We start from the raw sequence: 19,341 nt of genomic DNA on the forward strand, positions 1-19,341 counted from the left end.
GGCTTCATGGGGAGAAGAGGGAGGGTGAACTCTTGAAGGAGCAAGACACAAGAGCAGAATCTCAGTGAATTATAGACACTTCAGTGTTTATTAACTCCAGACCAGTGGCACGGGATCTCTCCCCACACTCTAAGCCTGCTCCTTGAGCCTCTTGAGCAGCTCCCGCAGCTGCTCGATCTGGGCGGAGACGCTGCTCTTGGCGGTGCCGCCCGCGGCCGTGTACTGCTCCACGCTGCTCAGCACGCTGAACACCTGCGCCACGTCGCTGCCAAACAGGGGGCTGGGGGCACAGCGGGGGCTCTCAGGGGGCTGCTCCCCGTGCCCAGAGCCTGTGCAGAGGCTGAGGGAGTGAGCACGGAGCCTTTTCCCCAGGGGAAACGCTCCTGAGCTTCTGCTGGCTGATACCAGCTCACCGAGGAACTCCAGAGCCAAACCCCTCTGTGGGCTTCCTGCTCAGGGCAGAGGAGTCTCCCAGCCCTCCCAAGAGCTCCTACCCATGCCCATGCCCATCCCACCCTGCTGGAGTTGTCCCCCTCCAGTGTTTCAGCCCCAGCAGGAGCAGTTGGGATATTCAGGACACCTCAGCTGGGATATTCAGGGATATTTTGTCACCTCAGAATGTTGAGGTGCTGCTCGGCCCAGGCACTTTGGGGAAGGCAGACCAGGGAGGCTGAGCCCAGGGAAGTGAAATAACAGAGGGACAAACCTGATGTTCTGCAGCTCCTCCAGGCTGAGTTTGTTGATGGTGATGCCTTTGGTCTCGGCCAGCTGCACGGCCTTGCCAGAGGCCACGTGGGCTTGTCTGAAGGGCATCTGCAGGGCGAAGGAGACAGAGCAGAGGGGACTCAGCTCAGTTCCTCTGCATCCACAGAGATCCCAGCTCCAGCTCTCCCTCTGGCACTTACTCCCTTCTGAACCAGGTACAGAGCCAGGTCAGTAGCCAACATCTCCGGGCTCAGCGCCCTCTCCATGCTCTCCTTGTTGATCTGCAGGAGGAGGATCCCAGGGACACGTTACCATCAGCCCCTCCTTGGGGCATGTTAGTGGCAGGGTGAGGGGAATTCATCTGGAGCTCTGAAAGAATGCTCTGAGCAGCTGGCAGAGGGACCAAAATGAGCAGTGTGGGTGAGGCACTGACGAGGAACAATCTGGAGCTGTGCTACTCACAGAATATGAACCATGATAATGTGAATAGTGAGAGGATGAGAAGAATCCTTACCTTGAGGGTGGAAATCACTCCAGTGGCAACCTGGAGCACAGCATTCAGGGTGTCTACGACATCAAAGACAGCCTCCTTGTCCTCCTGTGGTGGAACAGGGATGGAAATGGCTCTGAGCCAGCCTGGTGCAGCCCAAAACCCCCCAGGCTGAGCAGCCCAGCTCTACTGGCTCCTCCAGCCAGCAGGAGAGATTCTGTGGAGAGGAGCAAGGGCTCTACCTGCAGGTCCTTGTTGTAGGTGCTCGGGAGTCCTTTGAGGACCATCAGAATTGCAGCCAACTGCAGAGGGAACAGGAGAGGCAGGGAGTGAGCACAGAGCAAAGCACAGCCCCAGAACCCACAGCTCTTTACAAAGACAAGAAAAAGGAGATTGTCCAGCCCCAACAGGAGCAGTTTCCTCTCCCTCCTCCTCCTCTTTGGGGCTCACCCGGCCGAACACTCGCCCGGCTTTGCTGCGGATCAGCTCCAGACTGTCGGGGTTCTTCTTCTGAGGCATCAGGCTGCTGCCAGTGCTGGGAGGGACAGGAGTGCACTGGTGAGCAAAACCCTCATCCATACACACTCATCATCACTGGCCCAGCCCTACAGAAGCAATGTGTAGGACCCTCTTCTCTGTATCCGTGTTTAGGGTGTAGGAAATCAGTGAACTGACTGAGTTCTCTTTGGTTTTGCACCTTGTTTGGAGCTCCCACACAGTCCCACCTCCCACTTCTCCTTTTAAGAGAAACTTAAAAGGAGGCTCCCCCTACAGGGTCGTATCAGCAGGTCAGACTAAGTGTCAGTGTGACTTCATGGAGGGGGGGCTGTGGCTGTGCCAGCCTGCAGACAAGGAGTCTGTTGGGACTGCAAACCCAACCACACAAGAAAGGGCTCTGGCAGCATTCCTAGTACGGGAGGAAGTTCTCTCTGCCAGCAGGTCCTGGGCAGGAGTTGGGCTGAACAGAGACTTGGCTGAGTTAAGGGAATCAGAAATAAGAGCCCATTGCTGAGGAATATTCTCCCTGAGGCTCTTGGTGCTGGGTCAGCCTCGTGCACAGACAGAGCCCAGGCACTGCCTCACCCAGCGGGGGCAGCTCAGGAGGAGAGGCTGAGGGAGGAGCTCCCTGCCCAGAGCTGGGACCCACCTGTAGGCATCAGAGAGGGTCAGGAAGCCAAACTCGCTGGTGCTGTAGATGATGAGATCCTCAGCCATCTTGCTGAGGTGGATCATCAGCAGGGTGGCAGCAGAGAGGAATTCCACTGCAGGGAAGGCAGGAGATCAGGAGGGGAAAAGGTGCTTGGACAAGCCAGGGAGCCCTGACTGGGGCTTTACTTCCTACATTTCAGTCCTTTATTAAGGAAGGGAACAGGAGAGGTGTCAGGAGCTGCTCCCCCCGTGCTGGAAGCTTTGGCTGTGCTTACCCACAAAGTCCCTCTCGCTGACAGCATCCATGCTGTTCAGGCTGATGGAAGCAAAGTCCAGCTCTGCAAGGAAGGGGATGGACACAGGAGCTCACACTGGCCCTGACAGGAGCCTGAATGCACCAGAGGAGGTGACTTTTTATCTATTCATTACCCTCCACCCCCTTGTTCAAGTGCTGCAACACATCCAAAATAATATTAGGACAATGTGGTGAAGCTTCCCAAAATCCCAGCTATTATGAGTAGTCATTTATTATTATTTTTTATTAAAAGGATAACATTTACCACTGCACAGCAGCTCTCTGTCGATTCCCAGGGCATTTCCAGCCAGAGCTCCACTGCCAGCAGAGAAAGAACCAGAAGTCACCCATGATATCCAAACTGATATCTGACCAAACTGAGCTCTAGTGATGACACCTCTGAAGATTTCTCTCCCCCAGTTCACTTGGATTTCACAGTGTGGTCTGAGGCTCATCAAACCCTGAACTCTGGACTAAACGAGATTTTCTCTCCCAAACAGGAAGATTTGCTTAAGGAAAGCCTTGTAATCCTTGATTTTCAAGAAATAGAAAAATATTTCTATGTTGAGAGTCTTTGCAGAGGCAAACTGGGCTGCAGTGTCTATGGAATCCCCAATGGCTCAGGGGATGGACAGATCTCCCTCTTGTCTTTATCTCAGAGCAAAGTGATGGCTGAGGATCACAATAAAAAATAAACTTTACCTCCCTAAAGGCAAGACATTGATCCTCCCCTTCACCTCTCCCAGGCGCTCAGAATCACGGGTCAGAGCAACAGCATGGCTGGGGAAGGACAAGAGAGATGAAACAGAGAGATGAAGCTGGAAAATGGAAAGTGCAGGAAGTGAGAATGGCCAAAGGATGGAGAACAGGGAGTTGTCCAATGCATGTTTGGATTCCCAGCTGGTCAGAGCCACACAGGGAGTTCCTGTTCCAGTTTGCAGGGCGCCCTCTGGTCTGTCACTACCCCTGGGTGTCCCCTCAGCAGAGCAGGGCCCCGAGGCTGGGGAGGGTGGGAGGGGCTCACCTGAGCAGGAACTGGCTCCATCGGATGGGCTGAGCTTTCTGCAGGTGGGTGTAGCCAGGCAGGATCACATCGATTTCCCTGGGAGGGGAAGTATTGGAGTGAAGGGAGACGACCATCGATTGATGCATCGAACTCCAATTTATTGATCCATCAGCCACTTTATATAACAGTGGTAATTAACTTCGTGCATATTGCAAAATCCAAGCTCACGATAGGCTAACAGAGAAAACTCTAACCACTCCTTTTGTTTTACAATACCTATGATTGTTTATTAATAACAGAACTAGCGTTCCCACTGTGATATGAAAGGTTCCCAAAACTTCCATATCTGTTCCCAGAGAGCTATCTTTTCCCAGAGAGCCCAGGGACAGAGTTCTTGCTTGTTATGGGAAGACTGTCTGAGAACCTTATTGTTTATAAAGTGATGCTTGAGAGAGCCTAATTGTTTATAAAATCAAGCTTGGGAACTGCTTTACAACTACCTTTTACTTTTCCCTCTGCTGTATACCTTTATGGCCTCTTTCTTTAAGCCATGCTAGAACCAGACGCTCCACAGGGAAGGACAGAGAGGTGAGCAGCAGGGAGGGCAGGGACAGGTCTGGAACTCCCTGCACAGGACACCCTGCAGCTGCACAGTCACACAAGCCTAGGACTGTCCTGCCCCCAAAAGGCCAAAGTTATGGAAAACAGGGGCTGAGGAAAAGGACTCACATGGCAGCACGTTCCACCAGGGTCTCAGTGAGCCTCAGGAGGTGCGTGGAGATGATGGAGAGGGAATTCTTCATGAACAGCTTCAGGTCAGTCACAACCTGTGGGGGATTGGTCACAGCCAGGCCAAGCACAACAGGACAGATTTAGTGACCAAATATTGCTCAGCAGAGCCCCCTGGCACCATTATCCCCTCCTGGTTCTGTGTGAGGGGAAGGGAAATCTTCCTGTGGGATGCATCCCTGGTCACTGATTTGTGAAAGCTGCTGTTGCTTTCCACGGACAGAACCAAAATCTGTGACTTTCAGTGGACTAGTCAGATATTGTCACATTTGAAGCAGAAAATTCCCAACGAACACAAGCTGATCATTGTGATCCTGAAAGATGTGCACACCCAGCCAGCAGAGTCAGGGCTCCTGGAGGTTTTCAGAGATTCCAGGGGAATTTTGTGGCCTTTTACCAGCAAGATGCAGCCCTGCAGATCCCATTCCCCTGGGTGGATGAGTCACTGCAGCATCATTAGTTTAAAGCCATCATTAATTTAAAGGGAATACAGGCTGGAGTGTGTCAGGGATGAGAGAGATGGCATAAAAACATTCAATTAAAGAACTGAGGAGGAGGAATACCAAAGGAGAAACAAAAAGATTCTGTCCATACCTGATCATTCCTGCTTCTGCCAGTGTGCAACTTCCCAGCTACGTCTCCAATCAGCTCCTGAGGACAAGAGCAGGGTTTCTGTCAGCATCTCTGTGCTCTGAACAGGACAATGCACAGGAGCACATCCCCCTGCCTGCCAGGGACTCAGCTCCAGGATCCTGTGAGGAACCCTGGGGTGTGCTCTGGGGAAGGGCAGCTTTGGGTACTTGTACAGTGCCACAAAAGGGGGCTTGGAGACCCTTGGCTGTGCCCCAGGGGTTCAGTGCCTGCAGCTCTAAAGGGATTTCCCAGAGGGACAAGGCCTGAATGTCAGGCAGAGGATGAGGAAGAAGAGGCTGGAGGAGCCAAACCTTCAGCCTGCGCTCGTTGGCAGTGTGGATGTCCTCATCAGTCTGGATCACAGCAAACACTCCCTTGGACCATTCCTCAGAGATCTGCAAACAGCACAAACACCAGTCAGCCACAGGAGTTATTCAATCCAGGGAGGCTGCTCTCATTCATTCACCTGACAGTTTTTGAAAGAAACAAATACCTTTTCCAGGCCACCCAGGATCTTCTCCAGCTCAGCATTGGACAGGATCCCAGACTTCTCCAAGGCTTTGGCATAAGCCATGCTGCCCTGGATGTCCACCTCAGCCAGCCTCTGGTCATAGCTGATGGAAGCATTGAGCATCTCCATGATGGGATCTGTGCTTCCACTGAATCTTCCACCCCAAAGTTTATTCCCCTGAGAGAGAAAATAGCCAATTAAAGAGGCCTAATGACTCCAGATAAATCCTGTGCAGTAAATAACATCCTGTGTTCCATTTATCTGATACAGAGCCCCTGCTCAGCTCCTTCAGTGTGACAGCACTGACCAGAAAGTCCTCTGGACTTCAGGACCTCTGGAAGTGGTTGAAGAGCTGGAGAACACATCCTTGTCAATGTTATCTACCCCTGAGCTCCGAGGTCTGGCCCAGGAACCCTCCAAGATATTTTACTCTGCTGGGAGTCCTTGAAATTGGTATCAGGGAAAGATGCAAGACCAGCACAGATTTCTGTTTTGAGGCCTTGTAAAGGGAGGGGAAAATTAAGCAGTCAGTAGGATTAAAGGGAAATTAATATCCTTTAAATCCTTTTGGTGCTGTTTAACTAACAGATTCTTCTTTGATTGACAAAGAGCTGTGGGCTCTTTTTTCACAGAAACAAAAGTGGAGTTTTCCTATCCAAGCCAGGATTCCTGTGGTGACCTCAGCCCCTGGAATGTGTCACCCACTCCAGCCAGTGCCCAAAGGCTGTGCAGGGTGCCAGCTGTGCCACAGCAGGGTGTGTGGGGTGTGTGTTGTGTGGGAGCTTCTCCAGCAGTGATTCAGAGCCTGCCTGGCCTCACCTGAGCTGTGTCAGCTCTGAAGATTTTTTCATGCCCAGGAAAGACAACCCAAGCAGTTTTCATTCTGCCAGGCTTGCACTGAAGTGGGTAAGAATTTTACTTGGGCAGAGACAATTTATCCAAGATTTCAAAAGCAACTTTCCAGTGCTACCAGGCACAAAAAGGAATTCGAGGACACCTGAAGGAAGGGACTAAATACAGCAGCATTGCAGAGTGGATAATTACTAATCTACTTGATTTTTTTAAACACCACTTGCAAGTTTTTTCTCATGCTGGTCACTATAACTACCACAGACAGCAAGGAGCTGGAAGCTGATCAGTGCCAGGGCTTTACCAGCAAGGGACTGTTGAGTAACCTTAAAGTTTTCCCTGGTGACTGTTTCCATGTCCCTGTGCCTGAAAGGACAACAGGAGAGAGCCTGCAGAGGTGAGGTGTAGCCATGTGTAAAATGCAGCTTTGTTAGAAAGCTGAGGGAAGGCAGAGAGGGGAATCAGAATTGAAAAAGAAGTGTTAGAGCTCTTCAACACTCATTGGTGCACCCAGGAGCAAAGTGAATGCTAAATTAGAGGCCATTCCAGAGGCTCAGCTTGACTGGGGATCAGGAGTATCCAGGTATTTAAAGCTTCCTATCCAAGCAGGAAGGGTGTCAGCAGAAACATTGCAATGCACACATTTACAATCCAGAAATCAAAGCTGAAAGGTTCATTTTGGGCATCTCCAGGACTCTTTGGAGCAGTGGCTGTGCAGCCTGGCAATGACAAACACTGCCTGGAACGTGGAGCATCGATGTGGAGAGCAGAAAGAGAACTCGCCAGGATGCCGGGTCACGTCTGGGCAGGGAAGGAAACTGAAAACGCAGCTTTTGTGCCGAGCAGCGCTTGTTTACACAGGCTGCTGGGAAGTGCCTGAGCCCCAGGCACAAGGATCGGCCTTTGCCAGGAGACAGAGGCAAGAACGCGGCGGCCCCGGGACGGCTCCGCTCGGCTGAGCACCCCCGACACCCCCGGCAAGCAAAGTTCGCTCACCTCGGCTGCTGCCATCGCGGCCGGGCCGGGGACACTGCGGGCCGGGGACACTGCGGGGCGGCTCCGGGCACGGGCACGGTCCCGGTCCTGGTCGCAGTCACGACTTCGATACCAGATCCACTCACGGTTCTGATCCCAGCTCCAATCCCGGTCCCCGTCCCAGCTCCGGTCCCGATCCCGGTCTTGCTCACAGTCACGATCCCAGTCCCAGCTCCGGTCCCGATCCTGGTCACAGTCAGGATCCCAGCTCCGGTCCCAGTCCCAGCTCCCGTTCCGCTCCCAGCTCTGCCCCGATCTTGATTTCAGCTCCAATCCCTATCCCAGCTCCATTCTCGGTGCCGATCCCAGCTGGATTCCTGTTCCCGATCCCAGCTGGATTCCTGTTCCCGATCCCAGCCCCGGTCCCAGCTGCAGTCCTGGTCCCGGCCCCGGCCCCGGTCCCAGCTCCGCTCCCGGCGCTCCCGGCTGGTCCCGCCCGCCGGGGCGGGGAGTCCCCGGGCCAGCCCCGCTCCCGGTCCTGCTGTGCAGGGGCACGGTTTGTCCCTGTGCCTCACAGCACACTCCTGTCCCCTCTCGGGGTTTGCTGGCCTTTAACCAACCCCTGTGCCGTAATTCAGCTGGGAAGAAGCCTAATCCAGGTCCTCGGGTCCTTGTCTGGAGCAGAGGGACACTGCCGGCGACACCCAGCTGCCTCTGGCGGCCCCACAAGGTCCTTTCCCAGCTGCATTTCCCGTGTAGTGCCCTCAGTATCCATCCGGAGCAAGGCACAGACTCTCTGTGTAGCCACCAATTAATTCACTGCTTCTCAAACATTTCCACCCATTAATTATTTCTTTTTCAGACTTGCAGGCTTGAGGATGCACACACCATCACACTGTCTGCACTGAGAAAAACTCTGAACCATTTTGTTGCCAGGTTCCTTCTTCTTCTGGAGTCCCTCACTTTTAATTTATCTTTTTTTTCATGTTCATCCTTTATGGATGTCCCCACTCCAGCTTTGACGGGAGGTTGCTGAGGGTTTGGAAGGATGGTGAGCATGAGATTTACATCTAGAACTACCCAGCTGATAATCAGCCTGAGTGAATTCCTGGCTCAAGCACCTTCCTGTGGCCTGTAATGAGCAGGGGGTTGAAACCAAAACCCAAATCCCAATGAGTCAGAGGAGGGTGATGGTGAAAGTCTGAAGACACCATGGACTGCACTCTGTAATGTCTGTGGAGCTCCACAGGCCCCTCCAATCTGAAATATTTCACAATTTTAAGAAAAGGGTGCATGGGTGGGGAGTACCAGTAACTGTAAACTACTTAATTAGGTAAGAAACTTAAATGTGGTAGTCTGCTGCTTCCCCTTTCCTTTCATGAGAGACAATGCCAGACTCTTGCTGCTGGGAGCAAGAAAAAATCTGTCCAGCTGAGGATCTAAAGAGAAGGAACCAGAAGATACAAACAGAAAAAATAAGGGGAGTGGCATGGATCAAGAAAGTTTCTAAGAGGAAAAAGAACTGTGAGGGGGAAATCTCTGTTCTTCTGACTGCAGGTGAGTGTTGGTTACCTGTGTCTTTCTTGTTCCTTTAGCCTGGCAGCTGAGAGTGCAAAAGTGATTTCCTGGCCAGGTGACCAGTGTGGAGAGTGAGACATGGGCCAAGACAGGAACACAGCAGGAAGGGAGCAAACACAAAGGAGGTTTGTGGAAAAGTAATTGAAATGTGCTGTTTAAATGCCAAGTGAATGGATTTGTTTTAAGGCCAGAATAAGGAGAGATTGAGAGTGGTGAGAAGTTGGTAAAAGGGAATTTTGCTGTTCCTGATCCTTCTTCCATGTGTTAAAAGCACAAATGCTTCAAAGGTGCAAGCACTCTGTGTCTCCTGGGGTACTTTGGCTCAGATTTAGCTGCTGACAGTTTGTCCTGCCTGTGCTGCAGCCCCTGCCCCAAACTTGGTGAGGCAACACCTTTGTTATTTCTGTTCCCTGTGTGTTCCAGACCTGCAGCTCTGAGTCAACAACGCTCTGCTGCCTCAGCATGGGGACAAGGGGCTGAGCAAAACTCCAGCTTTGCAAGGCTGGGCTGGGAAAGGAATTTTGCTGAGCAGAAAGGGACAATCCCCATCGGCCAGCCTCCCCTGCAGGAAGGGAGGAGAGACCACACCCTTCCAAACCCGGGCTGAGCCCAGCCCATCCTTACCCCGAGAAACCAAGACACGAGAGCAGGATTTCAGTGAACTACAGACACCCCAGTGTTTATTAACTCCAGACCAGTGGCACGGGCACTCTGCTGCAGGCACGGGATCTCTCCCCACACTCTAAGCCTGCTCCTTGAGCCTCTTGAGCAGCTCCCGCAGCTGCTCGATCTGGGCGGAGACGCTGCTCTTGGCGGTGCCGCCCGCGGCCGTGTACTGCTCCACGCTGCTCAGCACGCTGAACACCTGCGCCACGTCGCTGCCAAACAGGGGGCTGGGGGCACAGCGGGGGCTCTCAGGGGGCTGCTCCCCGTGCCCAGAGCCTGTGCAGAGGCTGAGGGAGTGAGCACGGAGCCTTTTCCCCAGGGGAAACCCTCCTGAGCTTCTGCTGGCTGATACCAGCTCACCGAGGAACTCCAGAGCCAAACCCCTCTGTGGGCTTCCTGCTCAGGGCAGAGGTGTCTCCCAGCCCTCCCAAGAGCCCATGCCCATGCCCATGCCACCCTGCTGGAGTTGTCCCCCTCCAGTGTTTCAGCCTGGGTTATTCAGGACAGGAGGATGTTGAGGTGCTGCCCAGCCCAGGCACTTTGGGTAAGGCTGATCAGGGAGGCTGAGCCCAGGGAAGTGAAATAACAGAGACACAAACCTGATGCTCTTCAGGTCCTCCAGGCTGAGATTGTTGATGGTGAGGCCCTTGGTCTCGGCGAGGTGGACGGCCTTGCCAGCAGCAATGTGGGCTTGTCTGAAGGGCATCTGCAGGGGCAAGCAGAGGTGGCACTCAGTGCCCAGGCAGCTGGGCTGCTTTTCCATGAGGAAAATGGATGTGCTACTTTCTCAGCTGGCCTGTTTTCCCTTAGGGCAATGCAAGCTGAATCTGGCAGTGCTGGGGTGGAAGAGGGGAGGATTTAGGAATAAGTTATGATCAAGTAATTTGGATGTAAATTACTGTGAAGTCCCCCAGGTAGCACTGCTTGAGATGCATGTGAAGGATGTGTTTTCAGCTCTCATGGTTGTTGACTGCTCATCCCAGCTCCTCACTGAGCAGTTCTGCATCCACAGAACTCCCAGCTCCAGCTCTCCCTCTGGCACTTACTCCTTTGTGAACCAAGTAGAGAGCCAGGTCAGATGAGAGGATCTCAGGGCTCAGTGCCTTCTCCATGTTCTCCTTGTTGATCTGCAGAAAGGAGGGGCAGAGGGAGATGTTATCTATCATCAGCTCATCCTGGGGCACATGAGCTCTGAGAGGGACCAAAATGAGCAGTGTGGGTGAGGCACTGAAGAATTTTCACTTTAGGACCAGTCTGGAGCCCTGTCCCCTGTGTTACTCACAGAATGTGCTCCATGTTCAATACTCGAAAGATGAAGCTTTACCTGGAGGGTAGAAATCACTCCAGTGGCAACCTGGAGCACAGCATTCAGGGTGTCTATGACATCAAAGACAGCCTCCTTGTCCTCCTGTGGTGGAACAGGGATGGAAATGGCTCTGAGCCAGCCTGGAGCAGCACAACAGGCTGAGCAGCCCAGGCAGCAGAGTAGGGATGTGATCCCAGAGGCTCCTGCCATGGCACTCAGGGGGTCACCTGCAGCATCCCCTCCCTCAGCCCCTTCCCCAGCACACAGAAATGGAGTGCTGGCACAGCTCAAGGGCAGGGGATCACTGCATGTGCTTGGAGAGATCCTGTGGAGAGGAGCAAGGCCTCTACCTGCAGGTCCTTGTTGTAGGTGCTCGGGAGTCCTTTGAGGACCATCAGAATTGCAGCCAACTGCAGAGGGAACAGGAGAGGCAGGGAGTGAGCACAGAGCAAAGCACAGCCCCAGAACCCACAGCTCTTTACAAAGACAAGAAAAAGGAGATTGTCCAGCCCCAACAGGAGCAGTTTCCTCTCCCTCCTCCTCCTCTTTGGGGCTCACCCGGCCGAACACTCGCCCGGCTTTGCTGCGGATCAGCTCCAGACTGTCGGGGTTCTTCTTCTGAGGCATCAGGCTGCTGCCAGAGCTGCAGGGAAGGTGTGGGGAGTGCACTGGTGAGCAAAACCCTCAGGCTGAAATCCCTGTTCCTGCCCTCTGAAAGGAACCTCTAAAGCTCCTTTGCTAGTACTCCTGTTTAGGGTGTAGGAAGTCAGTGAACTGAGGGTGCCGAGTTTCTCTTGTTTCCCACAGCAAAGCCTTTGGGTTTGCACCTTGTCTGCAGCTCCCACACTGTCCCACCTCTCACAGAGAAAGGAGAAGGAGGCTGCCCCTCCAAGCCACTGCAAAGGTGGTGTCAGCAGGCCAGGCTAAGTGATCTCAGGGAGGGAGGGCTGTGGCTGTGCCACCCTGCAGACAAGGAGTCTGTTGGGACTGCAAACCCAGCCACTCAAGGAAGGGCTCTGGGAGCATTCCCAGTACGGGAGGAAGTTCTCTCTGCCAGCAGGTCCTGGACAGGAGTTGCTGGTGAATGTAAAATTGGTTAAGTTACCAGAATCAAAAATAAGTGCCCATTGCTGAGAAATATTCACCCTGAGGCTGCCTTTGTGCCAGACTCTTGGTTCTGGGTCAGCCTCGTGCACAGACAGAGCCCAAGCACTGCCTCACCCAGCGTGGGCAGCTCAGGAGAATCCCTCACCAGAGACCAAAAACCTACCAGTAGGTATCAGAGAGGGTCAGGAAGCCAAACTCGCTGGTGCTGTAGATGATGAGATCCTCAGCCATCTTGCTGAGGTGGATCATCAGCAGGGTGGCAGCAGAGAGGAATTCCACTGCAGGGAAGGCAGGAGATCAGGAGGGGAAAAGGGGCTTGGACAACCCAGAGAACTCTAATTGGGGCTTTACTTCCTAATGATGGATTTCAGTCCCTTGTTAAGGAAGGGAACAGGAGAGGTGTCAGGAGCTGCTCCCCCCGTGCTGGGAGCTTTGGCTGTGCTTACCCACAAAGTCCCTCTCGCTGACAGCATCCATGCTGTTCAGGCTGATGGAAGCAAAGTCCAGCTCTGCAAGGAAGGGGATGGACACAGGAGCTCACACTGGCCCTGGCAGGAGCCTGAATGCACCAGGCTGCCCCAGAGGAGGTGACTGTGAGCCCTTGAGCAACACAAACATGTTTAGTGGGGTTTTGTTATGATCCCAGACAGGCAGAGTGCAGCAGGGGCTGCTCTTCCTCCCACCTCCCTGGCACTGCCTGTCTCGGCAGCAAAAATCCTGGCAAATGAAAGGCTCTGGCTCCAGGATGGGGCACTGTGGTGCCATTCCCTCCCTCCCAGCTGTGACAGGCACTCCCATGCCCCTCGGGCCCAGGATAACATTTACCACTGCGCAGCAGCTCTCTGTCGATTTCCAGGGGGTTTCCAGCCAGAGCTCCACTGCAAGGGGAGAAAGAACCAGAAATCAAGCAATTCTCCTTTCATATCCATCCAAAGCTGAGCTCTGGGAAGCAGGGAAGGCACCCCTGAATTCTTTGCAGAGCAAAGCAAGGCCAAATGATCACACAAACAGTAGATATTACCTTCCCAAAGGCAAGACATTGATCCTCTTTTTTATCTCTCCCAGGCGCTCAGAATCACGGGTCAGAGCAACAGCATGGCTGGGGAAGGAGAAGGGGGAGAGAGCACGTGAGGCAGGGAATGGCTCTGTCCTTTCCAGTCATTGTCCTGCCATGCCTGGAGCCTGGGATCCCCCTCATGAGGAGCCTGGACAGAGCCAGGGGACACAGGGAGTTCCTGTTCCAGCCTGCAGGGCTCCCTCTGGGTTGTCTGCAGCCCTCAGGGTGGGAGGGGCTCACCTGAGCAGGAACTGGCTCCATCGGATGGGCTGAGCTTTCTGCAGGTGGGTGTAGCCAGGCAGGATCACATCGATTTCTCTGGGAGGGGAAGGACAGAGAGGTGAGCAGCAGGGACAGGGACACACCAGGGCTCCTGGCAAGGTCACAAACAGCATCTTTAGCCTGTGTTTGCTGAAGCTCTTCCATCTTCCTTCAAACCAAGCACACTGTGTTTAGCTATTCCAGAATGGTTAATCCACCCTGGGCCTCCTGGAAAGTTGCCTGGAGCAGCAACCCCTCTGGGCAAGGATTCCCCAGCCCACCCCAGGTCTGGAGTGTGAGGAGCAGAGCCAGACAGGGAGCTAACACAGCTGAGCTTTTTCTCCTGCAGAAACCTTTTTTCCACTCCTTCAGATGGGTTTGATACCTTCCAGAATCTTGTGTGGACCTCCCACCTCAACTCCTTTGCCAGGCATGAAGGAAAGTTTCTCTGAGGGATGAGGAAACTTTCTGTGAGGTGAACTCTAGAGAAAATGGGGCTGCTGTGTCCCCTGGGCTACCCCAACGTGCCTGGCTGTAACTCCCTGCACAGGACACCCTGCTGCTGCCCAGTGGGGTCAGACAAAGGACAAACCAAAGAGTCTCCTGCCCCCAAAAAAGCCAAAGTTATGGAAAACAGGGACTAAGGGAAAGGACTCACATGGCAGCACGTTCCACCAGGGTCTTAATGAGCTGCAGGAGGTGCGTGGAGATGATGGAGAGGGAATTCTTCATTAACAGCTTCAGGTCAGTCACAACCTGTGGGGGATTGGCCACAGAGAATGTCACAAATGCAGTGACAGCAAGGCAAACCCCTCCTTGTCCTGTGTGATGGCAATGTGTGTCTTCTTCTCGTCATTTGGTTGTATTTCTGTGGTCATGTTAGCATTTCTGGCTCTCCAGGAAGATTTCCAGAGGTCACTCTGGGCTGAGGACTCCTGAAGTGAGGTAGAGGAGGAATACCAAAGGAGAAACAAAAAGATCCTGTCCATACCTGATCATTCCTGCTTCTGCCAGTGTGCAACTTCCCAGCTACGTCTCCAATCAGCTCCTGAGGACAAGAGCAGGGTTTCTGTCAGCATCTCTGTGCTCTGAACAGGACAATGCACAGGAGCACATCCCCCTGCCTGCCAGGGACTCAGCTCCAGGATCCTGTGAGGAACCCTGGGGTGTGCTCTGGGGAAGGGCAGCTTTGGGTACTTGTACAGTGCCACAAAAGGGGGCTTGGAGACCCTTGGCTGTGCCCCAGGGGTTCAGTGCCTGCAGCTCTAAAGGGATTTCCCAGAGGGACAAGGCCTGAATGTCAGGCAGAGGATGAGGAAGAAGAGGCTGGAGGAGCCAAACCTTCAGCCTGCGCTCGTTGGCAGTGTGGATGTCCTCATCAGTCTGGATCACAGCAAACACTCCCTTGGACCATTCCTCAGAGATCTGCAAACAGCACAATCATCACAGTTACCCTGGGGCTGTGAGTGTCCCCAGCAAATCCCAGCTCCTGGCATTCCCAGAGGTCTCATGCAAACTCTGGCATTCAGGCTGCTCACTGCATCCTGATATTCCACACTGTTGGTGGGATTCACCTCTCTATCCATGATAACCATGGAGGATTTAAGCATTGCAAGGAAAAATTGAGCTTAAATATCAGTGATTTCTTTATCATCATCCACAAAGTTTTCCCTGTAGAATTTTGCACAGACTCACTGTTGTCCAGAGTGGGTGAGAAAAACCAATGGGTATTTTATAAAATCACTTCTCTGCTGCCTCCTCTTCCCCCCTACACCTGCTATGCATTGCCTCCTGCCAAGCTGAGCAGCCAGACTCAAAATTCCACATGCCAGCAGGAAAAGGATGTTCTTACTTCCCACTGAAATGATTCCTAGTGCCTGCTCAGTCTGAAGAGAACACGAGGACATTTAAAGGCACTCTTTAAAACAGCAAAATGCTGTCAGGTAAGGAAAGATTCATTCCAGCACACACAAGAGGTTGTGAAGGAAAGAAATACCTTTTCCAGGCCACTCAGGATTTTCTCCAGCTCAGTTTTGGACAGGATTCCAGCCTTCTCCAAGGCTTTGGCATAAGCCATGCTGCCCTGGATGTCCACCTCAGACAGTCTCTGATCAACAGTAATGGAAGCGCTGAGCATCTCCATGATGGGATCTGTGCTCCCCACAAACCTTCCTGCCATCATTTTGTCCCCCTGCAAGAAATGAAGGGAAGAGACACAGATTTATGGATAGACCCCCCTAAAAATATCTTCATGTCATCCTAATCAGAGTAAAACTGAGGAACATCTCAGGAATGGTTTTATTCAGTCTATACCAGCAAAACCCTGGACTTGAAGCATGTCACTGTCACTAGAATTTATCCCTTGAGGTTACAGGTATGGTTTGGGGATCTTCCAAGATATTTGAATTCTGCAGGATTCTCTGAAAATAAACATCAGGGTGTGGGGTGCAAGACCAGCATGGAACTGTCGTTTAAGGCAGCTGTTGATCTCTGAACCTTTGATGGACTCTGACCAAAAAAAACCCCAAAAACCCAATAAAAAGGTAAAGGAGTCAAGGATACAGTGAAAACTGTTCTCTGATCCTTGAAATACTAAAAAAATCCCACTCTTTTAGGGAGACTGGAGGGAAATATTCAGCTGGCAAGGAGCTGTGGGCCAGCACAAGCCACACGCCCTAAGCCACCCCTGTAACTGCAGAGTGTCTGAAGTCACCGTTTGAAGCAGCTCCAGAGCCACGACATTGCCATGGAAAATGAGGATAAAACCCGCAAAGGAGCAGCTTGCAGAAAGGGAGGCCTGGGTGCCTTTCGGCGTTACAAATGTTCGAATGAGATGCAAAGGGAAGAGAAAAGCCCAAAGCAGCCCCAGAAGGGCTGGGCAGGTGCGCGGCGCCGGGCGGGCGGCGGAGCTACCATGGACAGCGGGCAGGGAGCGGCAGCAGCGGCTCCTGTCCCCAAGGACGGGCGCAGAAAAGGGCAGGAGGGAGCCTGGGGGGCAGCATGAGGGTTCGGAGTGCTGCAGCTCTGAGTTTGTCCGCAGGAGGGAAATGGGGGAAAAAACCAAAGTTTGGCAGCTCCTCGCTGGACACGCCGTGATGGGCAGAGGCGACAGGGGGTGAATGGTGCTGTTGGAGGGAAGGGTTGGGGTGGGAAGAGGTGTCCAGGAACATCTTCACTGCCGGGATCAGAGCTGGGACTGTGGGCTATTGCAGCAAAGACCTTCGCTGTGCCCTTCTCCGTTGAAAACCCGGGAAAACCACTCAGAGAATCATGAAGGTTGGAAAAGACCTCCAAGATCAGCCAGTCCAACACTGCCAGGACCACCCCTAACCCACAGGGACACCTTTCCTGAACCCTCCCAGGGATGCTGATCCCACCCGTTTCAAACGGAGCAAAGCCCCCTCACCTCGGCTGCCATTTCGGACGACGTTTTGCTCGTTTGTGCAGCGATCCTGGCACTTGGTGCAACCTGCGGGACAGCGCGGAGATGCTCAGCTGCCGCCGTGTGCGCTCCCGGTTCCCCGGACACCCCTCCCGGTGCGCTCCCGGTTCCCCGAGCATCACTCCCGGGGCGCTCCCGGTTCCTCGGACACCTCTCCCTGTGCGCTCACTGTTCCCCGGGCATCACTCCCGGTGTGCTCCCGGTTCCCTGAGCATCACTCCCCGCTCTGTTCCCGGTGCGCTCCCAATTCCCCGGGCATCGCTCCCTGCCCCGCTCCCGGTTCCCCGGACACCGCTCCAGGTGCGCTCCCGGTTCCCCGGGCACTGCTCCCAGTGCGCTCCCGGTTCTCTGAGCATCACTCCCGGTATGCTCCCGGTTCCCCGGGGCACGGCTCCCTGCCCCGCTCCCGGTGCGCTCCCGGTTCCCCGGGCACCGCTCACCTGCTCCGCACGCAGCCCCGGCCGCTCTGTGGCTCGCTGCTCCCCGGCCCCGCTGCCCCGCTTTTACAGCCCTCGGCTCGGGGCTGGCGGCTCGGCCCGCCCCGCCTGGGCGGGGTGTGCCCGGGGCCGGCCCCGCTCGGGTCCCCCCCGTGTCCCCCGTGTCGCTTCCCACCCCTGCGCTGCTCGGGCACAGGGGGTGCTTTGGACAGCGAGGCTTGGGAGGGATGCTCGAGTGGTGTTTCTCACCCGGTGTAGCTGCTGAGATGTGAACAGGTCAGGAACATCCTTGGAATGATTTTCTGGCAGTATCCATCTCTCTGTCACACTCCTCTAACGAGCAGTCTTTAATATAAACAGAACTGATCCAGTGCTCTGTGCCCATGGACACCCAGCAAACACAAAAAACAGATGGGAGCCTCTGGTTTCCCGTCTCTGCATGGATGAAAGTGTTCACCCCACCTGGAAAGATGCTGCAGCCCCAGATCTGGGGCTCCCCTGCTGTCCCCAGGTTGTGGGGTCACCTGAGAGCCTCGGGCAGTGGCTGTGGGGCTCCGAGTTGTACTTGTGGCAATAACCTCTACATTAAACCCATCACACCCTGAATTAAATTCCTGAATGTCATGGAATGAATTGACTGATGGAAAGCACAAGGGACCTTTTAGAGCAGCAAAGCTGGAGCTCAGCACGAATTTCTCATTAACTCAGAGCATTTTCTGCAGCCCCTCCACAGAAAGCTGAGTATTTGCTGCTGTCTCCAAGTGAGCTCCTGCAGTGCAATATTTTTCCATGTACATTGTCCAAACCTCTCACAGAGCTCAGGAAAGATATTCCAGCTTTCTCATCCACGTTTTTGTTGGATTTTCCTCCCTTAAACCGACCCTCTTCTTTTTCTACTGTTCTCTCAGTTCTACAACTTATCCCTTTTTCCTTTTTCCACTGGGAAACTGAAAAAGTTCTCACTCCTTTTGCAGTCCTGTTTCCTCTTGTGAAATCCATCATTTTTACCACCTTTCTTGTCTTCTCCACCTTTTCAAATTGTCCTTGTCCTCACTCTGGGCTTTGTCAGGAGATTGCCAATGTGTTGTGAAAACATTAAGCACTGTGTTTATAACTAGAGTTAGTGGGTGTAAATAAGATTTTGCTAGCCTGTGTCTGATATTACATGTGACAGGGGATATTCCATCCACATGGGATCTGTCAGCAATGCCTCTGTGGATTTAACAAACTTCCCAGGGATTAGCTGGCTTGGAGTGCTCTGCTCAGCTCCTGCCCCAGTGTGTGTCCAGGAAATTATGAATTCTCTCTTTATTTTTAGCTCAAACAGGCAATAACTATGTTTTCTCTATAATAATCAATGTAGGATGTAGATTAATATTTTCATCATGAGAGTGGAAGTAAAACAAAATACAAGCAGAATTCCTCAAACTAAAAATGAACATTGAAGAAATAGGATTTCTTAAGGATGCTTGGAGCTGGAGAGTTGAACTTTTTTGAGGGGAAAACAGTAAAACAGCAATGCAAAATATAGTCTCTAATATAAACTGAAGTGCATTCTCATTACTGTCTTCTCCATTTGTTCTGGTTTGGAAACAGAACAAATCCATCATTTCATCCATCCAAATTTCCCATCATTGTGTGATTTATTTGAACCAGAAAGATTAACTTCAAAATCCTCATTCCGCAGTTAATACTGAGGAAGTTGTGAAGGAAAAGTGTCACACTTATTTCCCATTCTAGCACAGGGAATGACAAATGATTCCCACATCAATATTCCCAATATTTTCCCTTTTTGAGGTGAAAATAAGTACTGGAGAGTAAATTGCCAATTCTGCAGCACAGAGAAGTTAAAATTAAATACATTTGAATATTCTCAAATATCTGAACTTTATTTGTACTTCTGTAATCAGTCTTTCTCTACTATTTTTTGCTAGAAGAGTGCAATGCAGAGGGAGTGCAGCTCCAAAGAAGCTTTGGTGGCTCTGGAACTCCAATTTTCACAACAGAAATGTGAAGAAAAAGTTCAGATATTCTCAAATATCTAAACTTTATTTCTACTTCTTTAATCAATCAGTCTCTCTCTAC

At 52.6% G+C, this 19,341-nt stretch overlaps 2 protein-coding genes across 3 annotated transcripts; both read right to left on the bottom strand.

Moving 5' to 3' along the window:
• Window positions 1-59: 59 nt before the first annotated feature.
• On the bottom strand, window positions 60-7,878 carry LOC134427924 (argininosuccinate lyase-like). Of its 2 annotated transcripts, none has more exons than XM_063174112.1 (16): window positions 7,424-7,878; window positions 5,561-5,755; window positions 5,379-5,462; window positions 5,029-5,085; window positions 4,375-4,472; window positions 3,664-3,741; window positions 3,342-3,419; window positions 2,905-2,957; window positions 2,620-2,682; window positions 2,343-2,457; window positions 1,646-1,730; window positions 1,438-1,497; window positions 1,220-1,303; window positions 906-986; window positions 707-813; window positions 60-280 (listed from the first exon to the last, which is right to left on the bottom strand). In XM_063174112.1, exons 1-16 carry the CDS (start codon window positions 7,436-7,438, stop codon window positions 130-132), a joined length of 1,404 nt encoding a protein of 467 aa, XP_063030182.1. In that variant the 5' UTR covers window positions 7,439-7,878; the 3' UTR covers window positions 60-129. The 2 variants fall into 2 exon arrangements, with proteins under 2 accessions (XP_063030182.1, XP_063030183.1); XM_063174113.1 differs by having other exon boundaries at window positions 7,549-7,877.
• A 1,754-nt stretch (window positions 7,879-9,632) lies between these two features.
• On the bottom strand, window positions 9,633-17,298 carry LOC134427925 (argininosuccinate lyase). Its single transcript, XM_063174116.1, has 17 exons — window positions 17,260-17,298; window positions 16,784-16,846; window positions 15,374-15,568; window positions 14,719-14,802; window positions 14,369-14,425; window positions 14,036-14,133; window positions 13,357-13,434; window positions 13,081-13,158; window positions 12,885-12,937; window positions 12,506-12,568; window positions 12,223-12,337; window positions 11,511-11,595; window positions 11,303-11,362; window positions 10,971-11,054; window positions 10,693-10,773; window positions 10,246-10,352; window positions 9,633-9,873 (listed from the first exon to the last, which is right to left on the bottom strand). The coding sequence occupies exons 2-17, from the start codon at window positions 16,793-16,795 to the stop codon at window positions 9,723-9,725; spliced, it is 1,401 nt and encodes a 466-aa protein (XP_063030186.1). The 5' UTR covers window positions 16,796-16,846; window positions 17,260-17,298; the 3' UTR covers window positions 9,633-9,722.
• Between the last annotated feature and the right edge of the window lie 2,043 nt (window positions 17,299-19,341).

The sequence above is a fragment of the Melospiza melodia genome, chromosome 21 (genome assembly GCF_035770615.1).
Source record: "Melospiza melodia melodia isolate bMelMel2 chromosome 21, bMelMel2.pri, whole genome shotgun sequence".
NCBI lineage: Eukaryota > Metazoa > Chordata > Aves > Passeriformes > Passerellidae > Melospiza > Melospiza melodia.

Coding starts and splice junctions, on each gene's coding strand:
- LOC134427924 (XM_063174112.1), bottom strand. Junction 5,086..5,378: donor CCAACGAGCGCAGGCTGAAG/GTTTGGCTCCTC, acceptor TCTTGTCCTCAG/GAGCTGATTGGAGACGTAGC. Junction 3,742..4,374: donor CTGGTGGAACGTGCTGCCAT/GTGAGTCCTTTT, acceptor TTCCCCTCCCAG/GGAAATCGATGTGATCCTGC.
- LOC134427925 (XM_063174116.1), bottom strand. Junction 14,803..15,373: donor TCCTGAGTGGCCTGGAAAAG/GTATTTCTTTCC, acceptor TGCTGTTTGCAG/ATCTCTGAGGAATGGTCCAA. Junction 12,938..13,080: donor AATGTCTTGCCTTTGGGAAG/GTAATATCTACT, acceptor CTCCCCTTGCAG/TGGAGCTCTGGCTGGAAACC.